This window comes from Cibotium barometz, chromosome 11, assembly GCF_041138505.1.
Source record: "Cibotium barometz isolate CiBa-2024 chromosome 11, ASM4113850v1, whole genome shotgun sequence".
NCBI classification, from domain to species: Eukaryota; Viridiplantae; Streptophyta; class Polypodiopsida; order Cyatheales; family Cibotiaceae; genus Cibotium; species Cibotium barometz.
Genome location: NC_141056.1, coordinates 47,675,562 through 47,695,012, shown reverse-complemented (window position 1 = coordinate 47,695,012; position 19,451 = coordinate 47,675,562). Strand labels below are relative to the sequence as shown.

Here is a 19,451-nt window from a genome sequence, read left to right as displayed (position 1 = left end):
ACCGAGTAATTTTGATTGCTGTATTCAAAAAATTGTTTTTCTCTCAGCCTGGAACTTACTTTAAAAGTGTGTTTAGCTCGGTCTGTGTCTCTCTGATGGCTTGTAGCAAATGATGAGGAAGACAGAAAATTGATCCTTTTCTTTTCAACAGCTCTGATGAGTTGTCATGGAAGCAAACCTCAGAACTATTGCTGGAAGTCACAGCCCATGGTGAGAATAGTGGTTTCGAGGTACCTTGCCTCCTTGTCGCAGCAAAAGATGATTTGGGCCCGCAGGCTGCAGCTGTCTCTGATTCAGCACGGGTAAGGTTTCAAAACAACAAACTCTCCCTCCCCCCCTCCCAACTTTCGCTTCCCTTCTTCTCTCTCCCCCCCCCCCCCCCCAAAAAAAAAAAAAAAAACACCAAGAACAACTGTGGCTCAAAATGCCCCTGATGATGAGTGCCCCTCCTTTTGTATGAGAAAGATAGTAATCTTCTTTTGTGAGTAGTCATGCTAGCACATTAATGCTTTAAGCCAAACCTGCATTGCATGTATGGTGTTTGACCTTTCAAAAGGTTTTATAGATATGCTTTAAGCCAAACCTGCACTGCATGTATGGTGTTTGACCTTTCAAAAGGTTTTATAGATATGCCAGGAAATGGGTATGGAAGCTCCCCTCTCAGTCAGCATGAAGCTGGGAGATATTGGCAACATCTACCGGCGTGTTGTTGATGCTGCACAACGTCCACATTTGAGCATTCCAGTCACAGAGGCTGGAAAGAGTTACCAGCACTACAAGCAGATAGTCAACCGCTCGCTTGTGGTGCTTTCTGGTATGCAGCTTCATTGTGGGGTTTTCAGTAGTTTGGGTTGGATGCTTTGAATTCATGTGATGCAGTCAGTGTTATGGCTTGATGTGGTGTGCAGTGGGAGCTGCTGTAGCTGTTGTTGGAATAGCAGCCTACAGGGTCTATTGTGCGAGACGTCAAGTGTCAAACTAAGGATGTTGAGGCAGCATGTCTGAAAGATTCGGCACTGTGAAGTCAGTTTCAGTTTTAGAGCATTGAATTGGTAAAGGTTGTTTGGATGCATAGAGAAACCCACAGGGCCAAGTTATGAAGTCTATAGCTAGTGTCCACTGAAGTCTCAATGACCAGAGTGCAACTTTTTTTGTTATGATCGCCCATCAAGGTTAGGGCAGTAATTATTTTTTCTGCTTGTCTGCCTTGTCTCGTGTCTGATCAGAGTTGTGCCAGGTTATGTAATAAATTATCTATTTGGGGCCAAAGATTCAGTTGCCTTTTCTTCCCTGTAAGAGGTGCTATTTTCAACTTCTGTAAAACGTTACTTTCGTTGAGTACTGTGAGATTTGAAGCAATTTGTGAGAGAGACTGCTTTCATGTGCATTTGATTAGACTATTGCCTTTATCAAGAGCACACATGGCTAAGATCAAGCAAGAGCTCAGGCAAAATGCGTGGAAGACGACCTTATCATCTGGATTCAAAACCTGAGTAGTCACCTTGGACGTCTCAACACATGTAGAAACGTTGAAGTTGACAATTATCCTAATGGTGTTCAGAATGCATCCGCTCAACCTTTCATCTTCATGGAGAGTCTGCGTCATAGTAAGTAATGTAGTGCACACCAAGAAGTGCGCCGTGCACGAATCACTGCACGCCATAAGTATGCATCAAAAAGCTAGCTAACATGTACCTGCAATCCACATTGCAGCACACAAACCTTCAAATGGAAGGAACATGCCAAGCTATGACTGGTTAGAATGTAGTTAGCTGCTTACTTTCTAACTGATGATTGAAAAAGAAAAGAAATTCTGTGAAGGTGGTAAGGTTTTGTTTTGGCACAATCAACCAACAGTGGGAACTTTTCAAGGGTGTTTTTTTTTTTGCGACGATGGTGCTTACTTTCTCATTATTGCCTTGATTATTTAATTTGCTTGCAGATCATTGCCTTGATTATTTAAAACATAGCTGTCATGTGTCTTAAGGGGGAGAATGAGTGTCTAGGGTTGAGAGGGCTGATGCGTGAGACAAGAGGGAGAAGAGGAGCTTGCAAAACTCAAAAAGACCCAAAACTCCAAAGCAAAAAAAACCTACAAAACTCTAAAAAATACTAATCCTAACATAGGTTCAGTGGAAGACTCAGAAGCTAGTCGGAGTCGGTTGATCATTGGGATAAGCACTTGCATTAAATACATATTTATGGAAGTCTGAACTGGCTCACAGTAGCTTGGTTGGTTGACCGGCATACTTGGGGCCTATATAAGCCAAGGCAGAATGTTGTGTTATATCATCTAGTTCCCACTTGGGGAATAGGTCCTAGGTCTAGATTAGGACCTTTTTATAGTCAAGGCTCCTTTCAGGTGTGCTTCAGGTCACCAAGACTTGTATATACTATTTTGATATTTATGAATATATAGTAGGATTAAGGAAAGCTCTTGCTCTTTTTTCTCTCATTCCTCCTCTCCTTCGCATATTACAGTGGTGTCAGAGCTTTGTTTGCCTTCCGGTGAAGAGATTTAGCCAAGAAAATGGATTTTTTTTTTTTTTTTGCTTGTGGTTGGTTTTTAGACGTTGGTTGAACTCCCATTTCGGTGCGACTCTCGTCCCTCGAAGGAGGGTTGGTTTATAACCGGAAACGTCTCCCACATATAGTGGATGGTATTGTTGCGGTCAAGAAAAACTGGACCACTCCCACTATGGCGAATTTTGACGATGAGAGAGAACACTAGACCCTTGCAGAAACTGTTTCTTGACATTGATTGCTTCTAGACTCTAGGTCCTTAGTGGAGACACAAACACCACATTCTAGGAACTTACGTGCAAAATAGCGTAACAAGGGGAACATATGCAGGCATGTTGCCTTTGATACAGGCCTTGGAGAAAAGGATACCTCTTCAAGAAACCTTGACACCCATTTCCCTCCCTTTTTCTCCATGAGTTATCACCGCGATCCCTTCCTAGATCTGTGCTTCGGCTATCTCCCTTGAGGAATTAACATAGCATTCCCATGGGTTACATGAATTGCAGGTACGAGAGGTAGAGCTTCGAACATAGACGCTAGCCTACGTTGTCGCATTGGAGGAATGTCGACACGTGGACTATGAGGGATACCTTGTTGCTCTCGACGCAAGGAAAGTACTCGACTCACCTTCATGAGAGAAGGTAAATTTTAGCAAGTATAACGGTAAACTCTATCCCACAACTTTGTACAATTGTAGAAATTAGATACGGACAAACAAGGTCAATTCCTCTACGGAATAATACGTAAATCTAGTGGGATGTGCACATGTTTGAACCAGACTTTTGTTTGGGCACTTCTTGTGCAAAGTGTCGAGATGAAGTACTGTTAGTATATGTTCAATGCCCATCTCTTAGCATGTATCTCACATTGATGTATGGTGCACATTTGTACGGCCCCCATTACGAGGAGAAGCCATTGGTGCACATATCTTTACTGGAACCTGAACTTAGATGCTAGAAGGGGTCTAGTTGTTGTGATCGTTGATGGATAGGAGATGATGAGGGGTACAAGCATTAGCTGGCGTTTGGGGATATAGGGAAAAATTCTCTTGGATACTAATTTCATCATTAGTGGGCAATGGTCGGTTGGGACGCGTTATGAATATGTGGGCAATGAGCCGCGTCAATGTGGCGTAGCCGCCCACGTCCATTGCACTACCTGCAACACTATAAATAGACATAGTTGGCACAAGCTAAGGCATTGAATGCTTGTGAGCATATATTCCCTATACTTAGTACGCTCTTCATCTTGAGTGTCTAGATCGCCATCTAAGCTGTACACTAGAGCGCACAGGTGGATAACACCATATTGTACCTATCTCTTGTTTGGTATAATCAAAATTTTGAAATTCTCTTCATTGCATTGTCTAGTGTACTTTCTCTTGTTTTATCTTTTTTTTCGCTGTGCCATATTCTTTTAAGTATAACATCGAAAAACCAAAGATCTCCTAGCCTGGAGTAGCCAAGGCATAGTCTTTGGCGGTAAGGGCTAGAACTAGACCCAGTTGTCTATGTCGGGAGTCTCTGGCTCTAAGAACTCGAACAATGGACGTCGCCTTACTCTAGACCAGAAGGCTCTGGCCAACAACACGTGGTAAGCATAATTTTGAAGAGCATGAACAATACAAGGAGCGTGGCGATGTTTCTTTTGTTATACAAAAGGACACACTTCTAAGTTTTGCCCTAAGAAGACCCCTGCTTAGACTACCATTGTCTTGGCAGCTTCCGTGGTGAGCCAACCTCCCACACTGACCCCCTAGTTTGTTCCGCTAGTCCTTCAGATCTCACATCAATAGTTGGCACCATTGTTATATAGCTGAGAGCTTGAAGATAAGCAGAAGGCCAGGAGTATGAGCGAAATGAATTGCTCACGACATTTGGCTACATAGGTGGTCAGATGGTTATTGTCTTGTTTGACGACGACAATACATAGGACATGGTCACAAAAAAGCTGCTTGGCGATCCCATTTCTCGTTGACCTCCATAGTTTAGAAACTAGAGGGATTTAGCATGGGCATAACGAGCATCAATTTTGAAGGTTGCCATGCTAAATTAGCCATCCAAGGCGTAGAATTTGTGCATGATTTCATGGTTGCCCCTCTTGTAGGTGTAGACATAATCTTAGGGATCCACTGGTTTCACAAGTTCACCCCAGATGTTGACTGGCACTAGCACATGTTCCGGATTACTTGAAATATGTCAAAGACTCTCGATGATCATGAAGTGTGAACTAGGGATACCTTACTTTTCGGTCATTAGCCACATCTAGGCTAAATGAGAGATTCAAAAAGGCACACAATAGTGTGCGGTGATCTATGTTCAGACCACGCAGACAATGACTAGTGCTTCGAAGAAGTATAAGGCCCTAGATGACCACTTCTAGAAGATCTTTCTTCGGGACAACCTTCCCCTAAACTTCCCCCATCTAGACTGAAGGACCACAAGATTGAGCTTCTCCCAGGTTCCGACCTCCCCAATAAGTTTCCATACCGGCTGAGCAAGGCCATGGAGATAGAGTTGGATGATCAACTCCACAAACTACCGTAGTGTGGGTTCATACGCTCTAGTGTGTCTCCATTCACAGCCTTGATACTTTTGGTGAAAAAGAAAAATGGATCCTCTTGGCTTTGCATAGATTACCAAGTGCTCAACAAGATGACGATAAAGAGCAAGTTCCCTATGCCTCAGATTGATTACATTTTAGAGACTACACAAATTTAGGAAATTTGACAAACATTCACAATTTTAGCACAACTTTAAAACTCAAGTCATTTGAGGTCCAAACTAAAGTTTGATCATTTCATAGTGTATTGTGTATTGTCTATAAAGGCTCCTTGAGGCTCAAACTTAAACTTGAGCCATTCATAGTCTATGTTATATGAAGGAAATTTCCTTAGAGGCTCAAACTTAAACTTGAGCCATTCATAGTCTATGTTATATGAAGGAAATTTCCTTAGAGGCTCAAACTTGAGTTTGGGCCTCTCATATTTTATCATATGTGAAGTCTATTTCCCATGGCTCAAACAAGATTTGAGCGTTGTGGGCGATTGCCTTTAAATAGATATTGTATGAGAGAGTCTCAAATAGTAGTTTTAGCTTCTAAGGATGCCATTTTTGCACAAAATAGACTCCAAGAGACTCAAATTTGACTTTGAGCATCAAGGATGATTTCCTCAAACCTAATAGAATCTAAGAGGTCTAAGAACATCATACAATTACAATTATCATGCAACTACAATGTATCCACATCATCTCTTTAACAATATCTTTATAGTCATGTTCATTCTTGATCATCGCTCTCAAAAAATAGAGCATTTAATAAGGATATGAAAAAATGGCACTTGAATAAGTGCCAAAATTCCTAAATTGGTACGAGGCTCAATGGAGCAAAAGTGTTATCAAAGATTGACCTCAAAAGTGGGTACCATCAAGTAAGAATTAGGGACGGGGACATCCCCAAACCCACATTCCAAACTGAGAGAGCCCACTATGAGTTCGCGGTCATGCCCTTTGGTTTAAAAAATTCCCTAGTTACATTAAACCACACGATGATGCAGGTGTTCAGGGACTTGATAGAAGGAAAGCGCTTTCATCTTTTTGGATGACATATTGATTTTTAAAGCTACAGAAGAGCAACATGGTATTGACGTGGAAAAAGTGATGAAATTGTTGAAAAGCAATGAGCTTTACGTCAATGAGAAAAAAAATAAAATTTTCTTTATATGAGGTTCGCTACCTCAAATATATAATCAGTGCTGAAGGCATCCGATTAGACCTTGCACAGGTGGTAGAAATCCTTAATTGGGAGATTTTGAAAATGACATGACATTTGGTTGTTTGTGGGTATTTGCCAGGCATATTCAACCCATATCGACAAGTTTTCTGATGTCTTGGCAGCTCTTACATACTGATCTTCTTAAAGGCATCAAGTCTTGGAGGTAACATATTAAGATGACCCCCCGGGGTTTAAGAGGCTTTTAAGGACCTTAACGTTGAGTTATCTGAGGCTCCTTGTTACCATTAGCCTCCTGGAATGACCCATTTCATGTGATCACACCGATGCGAGTAACATCGCTATTGGAGCGTTCTTACAACAACAGAATGGGCATCCAATTGCTTACATGTCATGTAAGCTGATCCCTACAAAAAATAACTACTCGGTTTATGATTAGGAACTCCTCGGGGTTGATATATAAGCCCTGAAGCATTGGAAACATTTTCTCTATGGGTGCAACTTGAGGTTCGCATAGATCACCACGCTTTGCGTTGGCTTTAGGCGAAGCCAAGCACAAATTGGAGTGACCGTCACACTAATGGAACCAAATTTTCTAGTAGTCTGGAGGAACGATCGAGTATCTTTCGGGGGAAGGCCAACTGAGTGGGCCGACGCCTTGAGCAGGAAATGAATGGTGTACCACATCCAATCCGCATGGTACATGACTAGATGAAATGAAGCACAAGAACGTGGATTCCATAGAATTCGGTACTCAGTGGGAACATTCATTGGACACCACCACACAGGACCATGCCATTTCTTTGATACATGATAGTTGGCTTTTCTACAAAGGTTGACTTTGTGTATTTAAACAATTCTAGGCAACTCTTCTCCATGATGCCCACCATGATGCCATCATTGGTGGTCACATGGACATGAACTCGACTTTGGATTAGAGCGCTAGTTTTATTGGCCAAGAATGAGGTGAGACATGTTCACTCATGTGCAATACTGTTTGGTTTGTCAAAAAGTGAAAGCTTCTCATGGGAAGAAGATTGGGTTGTTAGAGCCTCGAAGGACCTTTTAACAAAACAACCTTAAAGCATGTAATCCAAACAAAGAAGCCCTTCGTTCAGATCAACAACCAAGTATCATCCAAACTTATAGTGCCATGAAGGATACAGCCAAAGCCCAAAATACATCACCCAAAAGTCATCCGGCATCACAAATAAATCACCAAAAAAGACTTTATATATGAAAAAGCAAAAAGGTTAATAGGAATCATAATCTTAAACATAAGTTCTACCATAAATTTGGAAATGAACCAAAAAAGAAAACAATTGGGAGAATCGCATGGCTCGCTAGACATCACAGGGGTATGAGAATCGATCTCCCCCAAGAGTTCATCTACTCTCATCCTTTTGGAAGAGGATACACATGTGTAGCTGCTCAAATATGCCTCCACATATCCAGAGATGATGTCATCATTCATGTCAAGCAAAACACATGATCGCCCTAAACGAAGACATGCCATTAGAGTGGGAGCTGTGTTGCACCCCATCTCTAAGACAATATCTTGGGGGCGGTAGAGCAGCTCCAAATAACATGATAGAAATGTGTGGCTCATCTCAAGCCCCCATCGAAGCTCCAATCCTCCATTGCCCATCGTGGGATCACTCCCTGGAAAGTAGTGCAATGCAAAAAAGAGTCTGTGGGCCTCATATGCATAGCCTCAAACAATGGCTTGCTCTCCAATGAAAAGGTGGGTGGAAACATCCCATGTTTTCAGATCAAGTACAACATAGAAGTCTAGAATTGCATTTTTGAAACAAGTGTGCATGTGAATTCCACCATGGAATAAAATCCTATTACGTATCATCATAATAATGGTGACACAAATGTCAATGGACATATAAAGTGTACTTACATCACCTTTATCTTGCAGCACTCATTCATGTACCCATATGCATAGTGATGGAACACAACAATTCATCTCCATACCTCCATGTCAGAAACTCTAGCATAGCACTCAATCTACCCCATAGAATCTCTTGCATGAATTCAATGTTTAAATGAATGATAGCTAGTCAATGAACACAAAAGGGAGAGTGCAAAGAAGGCCTTTACCTACCATGGAAGACACAACCATCAACCATCCACTATTTGCAAGAGTAGCTGTCACTAGAGAAAGGCCATAATGGGCATGGTCCTCTATGAACATATCCTATAGTGGCCTCTGCATACTCCCATGGAGAATCCCTCCAAATGGGAAGTCCAATAAAAAAAAGTCTACTGCCAAAGGCATGTGCTTCCCCCTGAGAGTGTATACACTACCACCACATGCTTGTTCTTTGTGAAGAACTTTTAGGAACCCTTGTGTACACTAGGTCCTTCCGCCCACCTGCAAATGCCTTGCCACGCGATGACAATGTAGTCCCCAACAATGGCCACGCATGGAGAAACATCATTGTAGCACAATGTGTGCTCTCTCAGATAAACAAAGGTTTGTCGCTTTTTTGGAAGAAAAAGCTGTAGACAAAGCAAGACTCTCTGAAAAAGAGTATCAAACAACTAGAAAACCTCAGACAAACACCTTGTTACAATGATTACATGAAATGGGAGGAGAGGTAGTCACCCACTTACCCCCACGAGCTAAATCACCATCATTGGGGCCGGGCAAAATCATCAACATTGCGCTCCATACATGGCTCAACAAGACATGCATTTTGACCATACACTACATACATAGCCATACCATACACGACATACATAGCAATCTAAAGAAACTTTTAAGTTTGGTTGTGTATGTATACAAAACTCATTAAAAAAAGAAGGCCACACCATACCCCATGTTCCCCTAGCTAACCATGGGAAAAAAAAGGGCCACCCCATACACCATGCTCACTTAACTAACCATGCCCAAAAGGATGACAAAAAAAAGGGCCAAGCTACTCTCACAGAGTGTAATGGAAGGTTAAAAAAAGGACCAAGCAGCTTGCACTGTCGACGCATGCTGCTTGGCCATTTTTTTTTTGGTCTTCCATTATGGTAATATGAGCTTGAGGGTCCAATTTCAAAGCAAAGACTTGAAGATGGAGGAGATTGCAAATTGGATGATCCCATTGGAGCACTGAAGGGGACACATGGGATGTACGCCTTAGAATCATGTGCCATAATCACACATGCCATGTCGAGGGTAGATTAGACGAGAAATGAACTGTTATGAGCCCAAGTGATGGATTGAACAAAAGAAGAACATGAGTGTTGCAGCAGTAATGCCCTTATCAATGCTGATTAAGTAGCAGTAATGTCCTTATCAATGCTAATTAAGTGTTTGATTAAAGACAAACATGTGAATATAGAGAAGTATTCACCTAATCTATTGTATATTACAAAAAGATGAATATATCCAATTCTATAAAATCAGATCTAAACTAAGAGCTGGACAACTCCTATGCTAGCATGAATCGAAAATGCATGAACAAAAGGTTGTACTACTGTCCCAACAATTATGGGACTGAATTGCACATTAGGACTGTGTTAATGTTGATCCAGGTGCTCTAGTGTCTATTCAATGGACCTACTCAGCAAATCTAGCACTGAATGAATCATACCGACCTTGGCCCATCCTTAAATATATGGCCATCATAGGCAAAGCTCATATTACCATAACAGAATGGCAAAAAAGGGCCAAGCAGTAGCCTGCGCGGACGTGGGCTACTTGGCCCGTTTTTTTAACCTTTCATTATGGTAATATGAGCTTGGTAGAAGCCATAGGGAAAGCTCATATTACCATAATGGAGGGTAAAAAGGGGCCAAGTAGCCCGCTGATGTGGGCTGCCATTAGAGGATTTGGGAGGTCATTTTTGGGCCATTTCATCCTAGAGAGAGAAAGGGTCCTAGACCAATAAGAGAAAGGCATCCGTATAACCGAAGTTTCTTATTTATCGCTTATTATTTCTTAGTATGAAAGTATAGTATGTAAATTCTTACTAGAGTGTGAGTGTGAGTGTGTGGTGTGTATTTAGTCACAAACACATAAATTTTTCCAAATCTTCATCTCCATTCTCCTTCATTTTGTCTTTATGTACTGTACGGTGTACTCACATACACGACTCCTTTTTCTCACACAACCCTATCGATTAACTTTAGGGTGTGTTCACACCACTGACACCCACACACACACTTACATAATCACGGGGTTATATTTCAACACTCCCCTTCAAGCTCAACATGAGCTGGCACATCATCAAGGCCTAATGCTACCCTGAAATAATGGAACTTGTCCCTGCTCAATGCCTTTTGCTCAATGCCTTTGTGAAAATATCAGCAAACTTGCTCATTGGTCTTAACATAGACCAAGTTAATCTCTCCTGCAACCACTTTCTCCCAAACAAACTGGTAATGCACCTCTATATGCTTGGTGCGTGCATGATATAATGGGTTCCTGGCAGGCATGATACTACTTATGTTGTCACAATCCTCAGCCAAGCCTCCTCACATGCGGCAATGGTTGCTCCACGATACTCTGTCTCCGTGCTTGAGAAGGCTACGGTAGATTGCTTCTTGCTACTCCAGTTGATCATAGCACTTCCCAACAAAAAAGCATAACCACTGGTAGATCTCCTGTCCATGACACTACCAACATAATTTGCATCTGTGAATACTTGCTTTATAGCGTTATACTAACCCGTCTGACTTACATTTCACCTTGAAAACCCATTTACAACTAATGGCTTGCTTTCCTATCGACAACTTCACAAGATCCTATGTCTTGTGAATTAACGCATCCATTTCCTCATCCATTGCTGCCTCCCACAGAGGCTTTCCAACTGCATCCTGAAAACACGTTGGCTCTTTGTGTTGTACATGAGACACCATATATGCATAATGCATCCTCATGTAGCCATTGTATGTCAGCCTGTCACCACTGGGTAACGGACTCTCTCTGATCTCCTCACTTGTGGTGCATTCTTCTCATCCACTCTTGCATGAGGTGACACATACTTCTCTTCCTGTCTTGTGCCTGGTGTCCTAACATGTGGCAAACCATGCTCTTCATCCATACTCTCCTCACATGAGCTCTCTTCCACATCTACCTTCTTCTTGCCTTTGCCAACTGGCTATCCGTCACGTAATCTCCCGCTCCATGGGTTCACACTGCCTATGCTTTCCTCACTCTCTAACGGACCTGACATAGTCCTGCTTGATGGCTCTGCATGACGTACTACTCTATCACCATTGTATGAAAGTTTAGGGAGTATGAACCAATGAGGAAATGTAATAAAGCTAACACACTAACATATCTAGAAGCAGAAAATCTTCAGCTTCAAGGTAAGAAAAACATTGATCTCTAGATGGAAGGTAATCTGTACCCTAAAGATCCATTTACTAGTTGCCCCCCACCATTTTGGAATGTAACTTTATTTGTGAAATTTATTGGTGATGGAAATATGTTAGCTCTAATTGATGTTCTTAAAGTAGAAAATCATCTTACTCATTTTGCGAGATTGATTTCATGAAACAAAACTTCAAAAAATGAAAGATGCACAGAAAAGATTCAAGCTCTTGAAAAAAAACTTCAAGTGGCAAGGGACAAAAATGTAATACAACTTATTCAAAAAACAAAGAAGACAACAAGCTTGGCATAGATCAAATGGAGCGTTAAAATGTCTTGAGTGGAGGGAATTAATTCAAAGATACAGTCATTATTTCAAAATCTGGTAGCCTTATTGTAGAATCAGAAAATGGAAACATCACTCCTCAGGCCTAGGAGATCTCTTCACTGGATAGAGATCTTTGGCTTTAAATGACTAGGGATATTTGAACATTACCAACATTAATTCTCCCATGTGTTGAGTTCATCTAAGTTATAGTGCACAAGCATTAATCTTTCATAATACAAGCATTTTTTAGTCCAATAATCTAATTGTTCTATTCTATTACAAAGTCTCTTTATTTATGTGTATTTGATCTTGATATTTAATCAAGTTAATCTCTGTTTTCATTTAGTGATTTCATGCAATCTATAATGCTTTCAAGCAGTTTTTATTAGTGCTTTCACATAGTTTACAATGCTTTATTCCAGTATTTCTAGTTAGTAAATTTTAAGTGCTTTTTAGCACTATGGAGTACTACACAGGCTATTATTCCATGTGAGTTGCACTTAAGAGGTGGACCATGTGATAATAGGTTAACTAGGACCCTGACCTCTATTAAAAGATTTAAGATTCACACCATTCTAAGGTTTCCTAGGCCTCTCAAATGTGCCACCTATTTGGTAGAAATCGATCCCTACAGGGTTGCCATCGTCTTAGGTGATAATTCTACATAGCTCACCTAGTCGCTGTGAATTAGCTATAAAATTCTAGTCACACCTACATGATTACATCGGTAAAGATGAAGCACAACATGGAGACGAGCTACTCATCTTGGATTATTATAAAAGTCGATTTTGTATGTAGTGGTATAGATAGTGTGAAGAAGAAACAAGAAGTGTACAAGAAGCGGCCTATTAAGTGTGTAGCCTAGACTAACACTCAAAGCACTATACTGACTGTAATATCTGAGCTGATTGAGCTCCTTAGCATTAGGATAGGGTGTTAGGAATCAGCCCTTATAGATTAGAGTTAGAATTTATCATTATCGTATCTCCTCTGATTCAGTAATATAAACAGTATTGATTCGGTTTCAACTTTGTTCATTCAATCAGATTACTGATCGTTGTGTTGTATTTCATGTACTCACCATTTGCACATGGTATCGGAGCCTCGTTTACTCTATTGCGTAGAGTCTGTCGCCTAGGCGGCGCCACCTAGCCTCTGAAGATCAAGCACACCAGTATCTAGATCAGCTTCAGTTACATGTTGTCTTAGTAATATAAACAGTATTGATTCGGTTTCAACTTTGTTCATTCAATCAGATTACTGGTCGTTGTGTTGCATTTCCTCTGTACTCACCATTTGCACATGGTATCGGAGCCTTGTTTACTCTATTGCGTAGAGTCTACCTAGGCGCCACCTAGCCTCTGAGATCAAGCACACCAGTATCTAGATCAGCTTCAGTTACATGTTGTCTTAGATTTGTAGCCGTATTGCTCCACGTCGATGCTGCACACAACTGATAAGTCAGTCTTTTGCATTCTAGCATTAGGCATTCTACACGGGTTCTAGATTCAACATGAGTCACTTTCGTCTATAGAATCAAATATGTAGAATATGCATCAGCTTTTGATATTGATGCCACATCATCTTCCAACATGCTAAAGCCACATCATCATCTGATGTACTGATGCCATGTCATATTCTAATATGTTGAAGCCATGTCATTATCTTGCCTATTGATGCCATGCCATCTTTCGATTGTCGGAGTTAGCTATTTAAAATAGTTGAATGAATTTGCTGTTTGATAACTATTAGAGCTAGCTATTTGAACCAACTGCCAGAATCAGCTTCTTGAATCACCTGACAGAATCAACCATCTTTTTTAATGAGTCGACCTACTTTACTGACAAGCCGTTGACCTGCTCTACTGACAAGCCGTTAACTTTCCTGTTGACATCAGCGACTTGTTATTGATAGTCACCGTGCCTGTTGTTGCCGCACAACCTTTAGCATTCTAGAGTCGGCATTCAGCATTTGCCCATGTTTACTAATTTGGTTGGGTTTACTTGTTTGGCCAAGTTTACTATAGTCATAATAATAACCATTGAAGTCAACCGACTGTTGAAGTCAGCTCCAACTATCAAAATCCAAAGGCGGATTTAGCTGTCTGTTCTACTGACTCAATGGCACCCAACCCGAGTAGCCTACACTTGGAGGGTGCTGAAAAACTCAATAGTATAAACTATGCAACCTGGAAGCTGAAAATGGAGTCACTATCATTCTTCAAAGATTGTTGGGAGATGGTTTCTATGGAGAGACCACCTGATATGACTGCTGCAGCCCCAACAGAATGGGACACAAAGGACATGTTAGCTATCCACATGATAAAGTTGAGTGTGAAGGATGACCCCCTTAGCCATTTGAGGGAGGTGCTGACTCCCGAAGAAGCTTGGGAGATCCCAAAGAAGGTGTATGAGTCTAAAAGCACTTTAAGATAGATTTCCTTGAGAGATAAACTCATAAATGAAACAAGGAAGCCCAATAAAACTCCTACAGATTTCATCAAGCAGGTGAAAGATCTGCATCAACAACTGATAGATGTTGGAGACAAGATGTCTGACAACGAGCTTGCTACAATCATCATCCATGGGCTAAAGGAAGGCTATGAAGGTTTTTCTTAAGGCCTCATCATTCTGAGAGAAAAACATTTACTAGACGAAATGGAGTAGATCCTTACGGACGAGGACCAAAGTAAAGCAACATGAAGAACATCCATGGTAGTAGCAGCAACACTTTATCACAAGTAACATTGATAGAGCCCTCTTCACACACATAGGCAGAGAAAGATCAAATAATTAAATAGGAAGAGGAAGACATAACAACTATTAGCCCAACAACAACAACAATGATCAAGGTTCTCATGAAGGTACTTATTCTTCTAATGGTAGAGGTGGCTATTCCTCAGCACTTCCCATAATTCCATTCAATGTTATTACTATAAAAAATACGGACATTTTGAGAAAGATTGCATGAAAAAGCAAGCTAATATGAAGAGAAAATCAGTGAGCTAATCTGATCACAGGAAAAAAGCAAGCTAATCTGATCACAGGAAAAAAGCAAGCTAATCTGATCACAGGAAAAAAGCAAGCTAATCTGAAGGGAAATTAGTAAGCTATGCTAAAGATGGAAGCTCTTAAAGCTTCACAAATGCCAACACTTTTCTCTCTATTGAAGAGATCATAGAAGCAAATCATGTAGACCAAGGTAGCCAGCAGGAACCATGGTTGATTGATAGTCGAGCAAGGTCCCACATGACATCTCATTCTCAGTATTTTTCTAAGTTGGATTATACTCATGATGGCTTGCTTTATACTGCCAGACAACACTCTTAATTGTATCACAGGTAAAGGAGAAGTTTCCCTTGATCTGAACATAGGGGAAAGGAAGCAACTTGGAGATGTCCTCTTGGTGCCTTCACTCACCAAGAACCTCCTCTTAATTGGAGCCATGGATAAAGGCTTCAAAGTGGAATTTGAAGGTCAATACTGCCTGATCAAAGATCCTCAACGTAGCTATAAAGTCATCAGAAGAGGTCAGAAGCATGGAAAACTCTTCAAGTTGAGTGGGTCAATAACAAAACTGTTAGCATGCTAGCTAGTTAGCATGCTAGCTAGGTAGCCTCCTTACCTCCATCAGAATTATGCATAAAAGGTATGCTCACCTAGATTTCAATAGCATGTGCTACGGAAATCAAGAGGTATGGTTTTGGCATACCATCCCTACAGTTGATAAAGTATGTGAAGCCTGTTGCCTTGGCAAATAGTCGAGAGCACCATTTTCTAGAAGCACAAGTAGAGTAAGATGAGTCCTTGACCTAATTCACATAGATGTCTGCAAAAAGTTGATAAAGTATGTGAAACCTATCGCCTTGGCAAACAGTCTTGAGCACCATTTTCTAGAAGCACAAGTAGCGTAAGATGAGTCCTTGACCTCATTCACATAGATGTCTGTGAATCAGCCCACACTCCTTCACTTGGTGGTTATAAATACCATGTTTCCTTCATAGATGATTACTTGGGTTTTCTTCATGAAATCCAAAGCTGAAGTGTTTGGAATTTTCAAAGAATTTCATGTTATGGTTTAAAATATGACAGGTAGAAGCCTCAAGGCCCTTAGGTTAGACAATGGAGGTGAAAACCTCTCAAAAGACTTCAACAAATACCTTCTTGAGCATGGCATCAGAAGGCAACTAACCTGCATCCATACACCTCAACAAAATGGAGTTTCCGAGAGAAAGAATAGAGTCTTGTTTGAGTCAGCTAGGTGTATGCTAAAGGAGAAGAACCTCTCCAACACCTACTGGGCTAGCTGAAGCTGTCAGCACATCATGCTACCTGATGAATAGATCCCCAACAACTGAAGCACTCTAGGGCATCACCCCATATGAATCCTTTCATGGACTTAAGCCTCAAGTACATCATCTTAGAATATTTGGTTGTTTAGCTTTTTCTCATATTCCAAAAGCAAATAGGAAGAAGTTTGATGACAAGTCCAGAAAGTGTATGTTTGTTGGATATAGTAGTGAGCATAAGGCTTACAAACTCTATGATCCAATTATGAAGGAGACATTTGTGTCAAGGGATGTGATATTTGATGAGCTTGCCAAGCTGGTCATCAGCTGATCCATGGTGAAAGAGAAGGACATTGTTCTTGTTCTTCAGTATGTTGATGATCTGATTTTGATAGGCAACAATGAAGCCATGGTTGTAGCTATGTCAAATCCAAATTGTTAGCTAAGTTTGAGATGAAAGACCTTGGATACCTGCACTATATTCTTGGGATTGAAGTAGCCAGGACCACAACAGGTGGTATCTTCATCTCTTAACAAAAGTACCTGAAGACTATTCTAAAGAAGACTGCAAGCTAGTGTCTACACCAATGGAATCCACTCTGAAGTTGACAAAGGATGAAACTAGACATCCTTCAGATACTACTTTGTATAGGAAACTCATTGGTTCTCTCATTTACTTGACTATGACTAGGCTTGACCTTTGTTTTGCCATAAATAGCCTTGCTTAGTTTATGCAGAACCCCAAATTATCTCATTGGACTCCAGCCAAAAGAGTGCTCAGATACTTGAAAGGCACTTAGCATTGGGGTATCTTATATGTAGGTGACACACTAAATCTACATGGGTTTAGTGATTCTGACTATGCATGTATCCTATCTAATGGTGGATAGAAGAAGCATCAGTGGAAATGCATTCTTTCTTGGTGCAAGAGCCATTTCATGGTGTTCTAAGAAGTAGAATATAGTCAGCCTTTCCTCTACAGAGGCTTAATACAAGGCTTTAACCACCTGATCCTGTTAAGCTATCTGGTTGAAAAGGTGCTTGTTGTAGGAGCTTGGTCTTTATGGAGTTGATGGTTCTACTATTCTGTGTGATCATAACATATCATCTCAAGCCTTAGCCAAGAATCTAGTCATGCATCAAAGGAACATTTCACCAAGCCTATTGAAGTCAAAGAACATTTCATCAGGGAGAAGATTCACTCAGGTGACATACTGTTGCAGCATTGTAATACCAAAGAGAATGTTACAGACATCTTCACTAAAGCCCTAGGCAAAGAGCTCTTTTTCAAGAAGAGAGTAGGCCTTGGCATGATGGAGCTTCTCTTAAGGGAAGGTTTTTGAAGAGTAAGGGAAGGCTCCATAGTTGCTCCATGCTTGGAGCAAGGAAAGGCTCATTAGTCTTCCATAAAATAAACATGTTTTAAATTTTTTAATTTTTCATTTTGTGGGTTTGAGTCAGATGTCTGAATCACGTGATTGAATCAGCTAACTGAATGAGCTAACTAAAGAAGCTGCTTGAGTTAGCTTCCAACCTGTGGAGTTTGTCAAAGGAGTTAATTTTTTGAATCAACTGACTAAATCAGCTTTCTGGGATAAGCTTTCTGAATCACCTGACTAAATGAGTTATTTGAGTCAGCTAACTAAATCAACATACTAAATCAGTTTGTAGTCAGCTATCTCGTGGTGCTCCTGTCGTCCGTGTAGGGGTACCCTTTCAGCCTATCCTCAAATCATTAAAAGCATTAGTCAAAACCTAGTGTATGTTTAAAAAGGAAAAAAGTTTTTCAATCATTTCTTTTAAAGAATGATTGTTTGAATTCAATTTAAATCATGTCTATCTGATGTGATAAACTTATGAGATCAATGATTATGGATTTTGATAAACTAATTGGGCTTATGAGAATAACCTTATATTTAGATGAACTGATTTATCTGAGATTCTAGGCTTATCAAACCGAGGGAGACATGACAGCTTTTGCTTTTAAACACTTATTGTTGAACCATGGATGGTGCGAAAGGGTTGCCTTAGTGTGTTAGTTTGAGTAGCTTTATTTTCCTACTCATGTTGAATAGAGACACTGTTGGTTCTAGTAGTGTACCATTATCAACATCTATTATAGTCAAGATGGGATGTTTAGAGAAAATATATTTCTAACCATGATCTTGTTTAGAATCAGAGTAAACCTTGAGCTTTGTCTGTATGGGCCTCTACATCGAGACTTTAGATCATATCAAAGAGCGTATAGAATCTTCAGCTATTTTGTACCTCCTCCCATGATATAACTTCCCCTCATCAAGTTATAGAGCATGTATTTCATGGGATTATAGCTAGAGAATATGTTAAGTCTATGCATAAGAGACTCAAGAGAGCTCAAGTGAGAGTAGAACGGAAAAATGGGGAATCCTACATTGATGAATCTCCTTGTATATATATAAATAAACTTTGACTAGTGAAATAAAAAATTTTGTTTCCCTTTTTATCTTAAAGATTGTAAGCTATTGGCAAATTAACTTGAGAAAGTTTTAAAATTATTATTTGGTTCTTGGGTGACAATTTTACGAAGATCGGATAATTTCAACAAGTTTTGAAATCTTAGATATAATGGATTTAGTCCCCAAATAATTCAAACAAATAATTTATGTTCCCTTTTTCCCATGAGGGAGTAATAATTTTTAATCATAAAGGTTCTCAACAAAGATGGGAAACTAGGCATAGGAAAGATGTCTACCTGGTTATTAGAACTTACATAAGAAAGATTCTCAATGATGAAAAACTCGGCGGTAGGAAAGATGTCCATCTAGTTGTTAGGTTTTATAGGGATTGGCAAATGCTAGGATAGAATAGCATTTTCCTACAAAAGATTATCCTCTAGTCCCCATCTAGATTGGGAACAAGTTATAAAGAACATATGGGACAACCTTTTCCACTCTAAATGATGCTTTCTGGTGTGGAGAGCCAGAAGGGATAGGGTACTGAAAAAATTTATCCTTTATGGAGAAGTTAAGGTTAGTAAAGAAGTATACTATACAGGGAGACAAACCCCTACCCTTAGAAGAGTTCATTACAATGATAAATTCCTTGAGCTTATATCTCCCACTTCGTAAGTTTGTATACAATGACTGTAGAGACAAACTTGGAAGTCATGCTAGAGATTAATAATTAAGGTGAAAAAAATTTAAAATTTAAAAAGTATTTTAGCAATAGCAAATAAAGGGATCATGTTATTGTGAATGGATGCAGACTCTTATTATAATTCA

At 40.2% G+C, this 19,451-nt stretch overlaps 1 protein-coding gene across 1 annotated transcript in view; it reads left to right on the top strand.

The window, feature by feature from the left end:
* LOC147634256 (mitochondrial Rho GTPase 1-like) overlaps positions 1 to 1,275 on the top strand; it is a 28,465-nt gene extending 27,190 nt beyond the window's left edge. Inside the window, exons 12-14 of the mRNA XM_086805385.1 lie at positions 152 to 302; positions 628 to 814; positions 909 to 1,275. Of these exons, the coding sequence (XP_086661511.1) occupies positions 152 to 302; positions 628 to 814; positions 909 to 982 (412 nt within the window). The 3' untranslated portion in view covers positions 983 to 1,275. The remainder of the gene's footprint in view (positions 1 to 151; positions 303 to 627; positions 815 to 908) is intronic.
* The last annotated feature ends 18,176 nt before the right edge of the window (positions 1,276 to 19,451 follow it).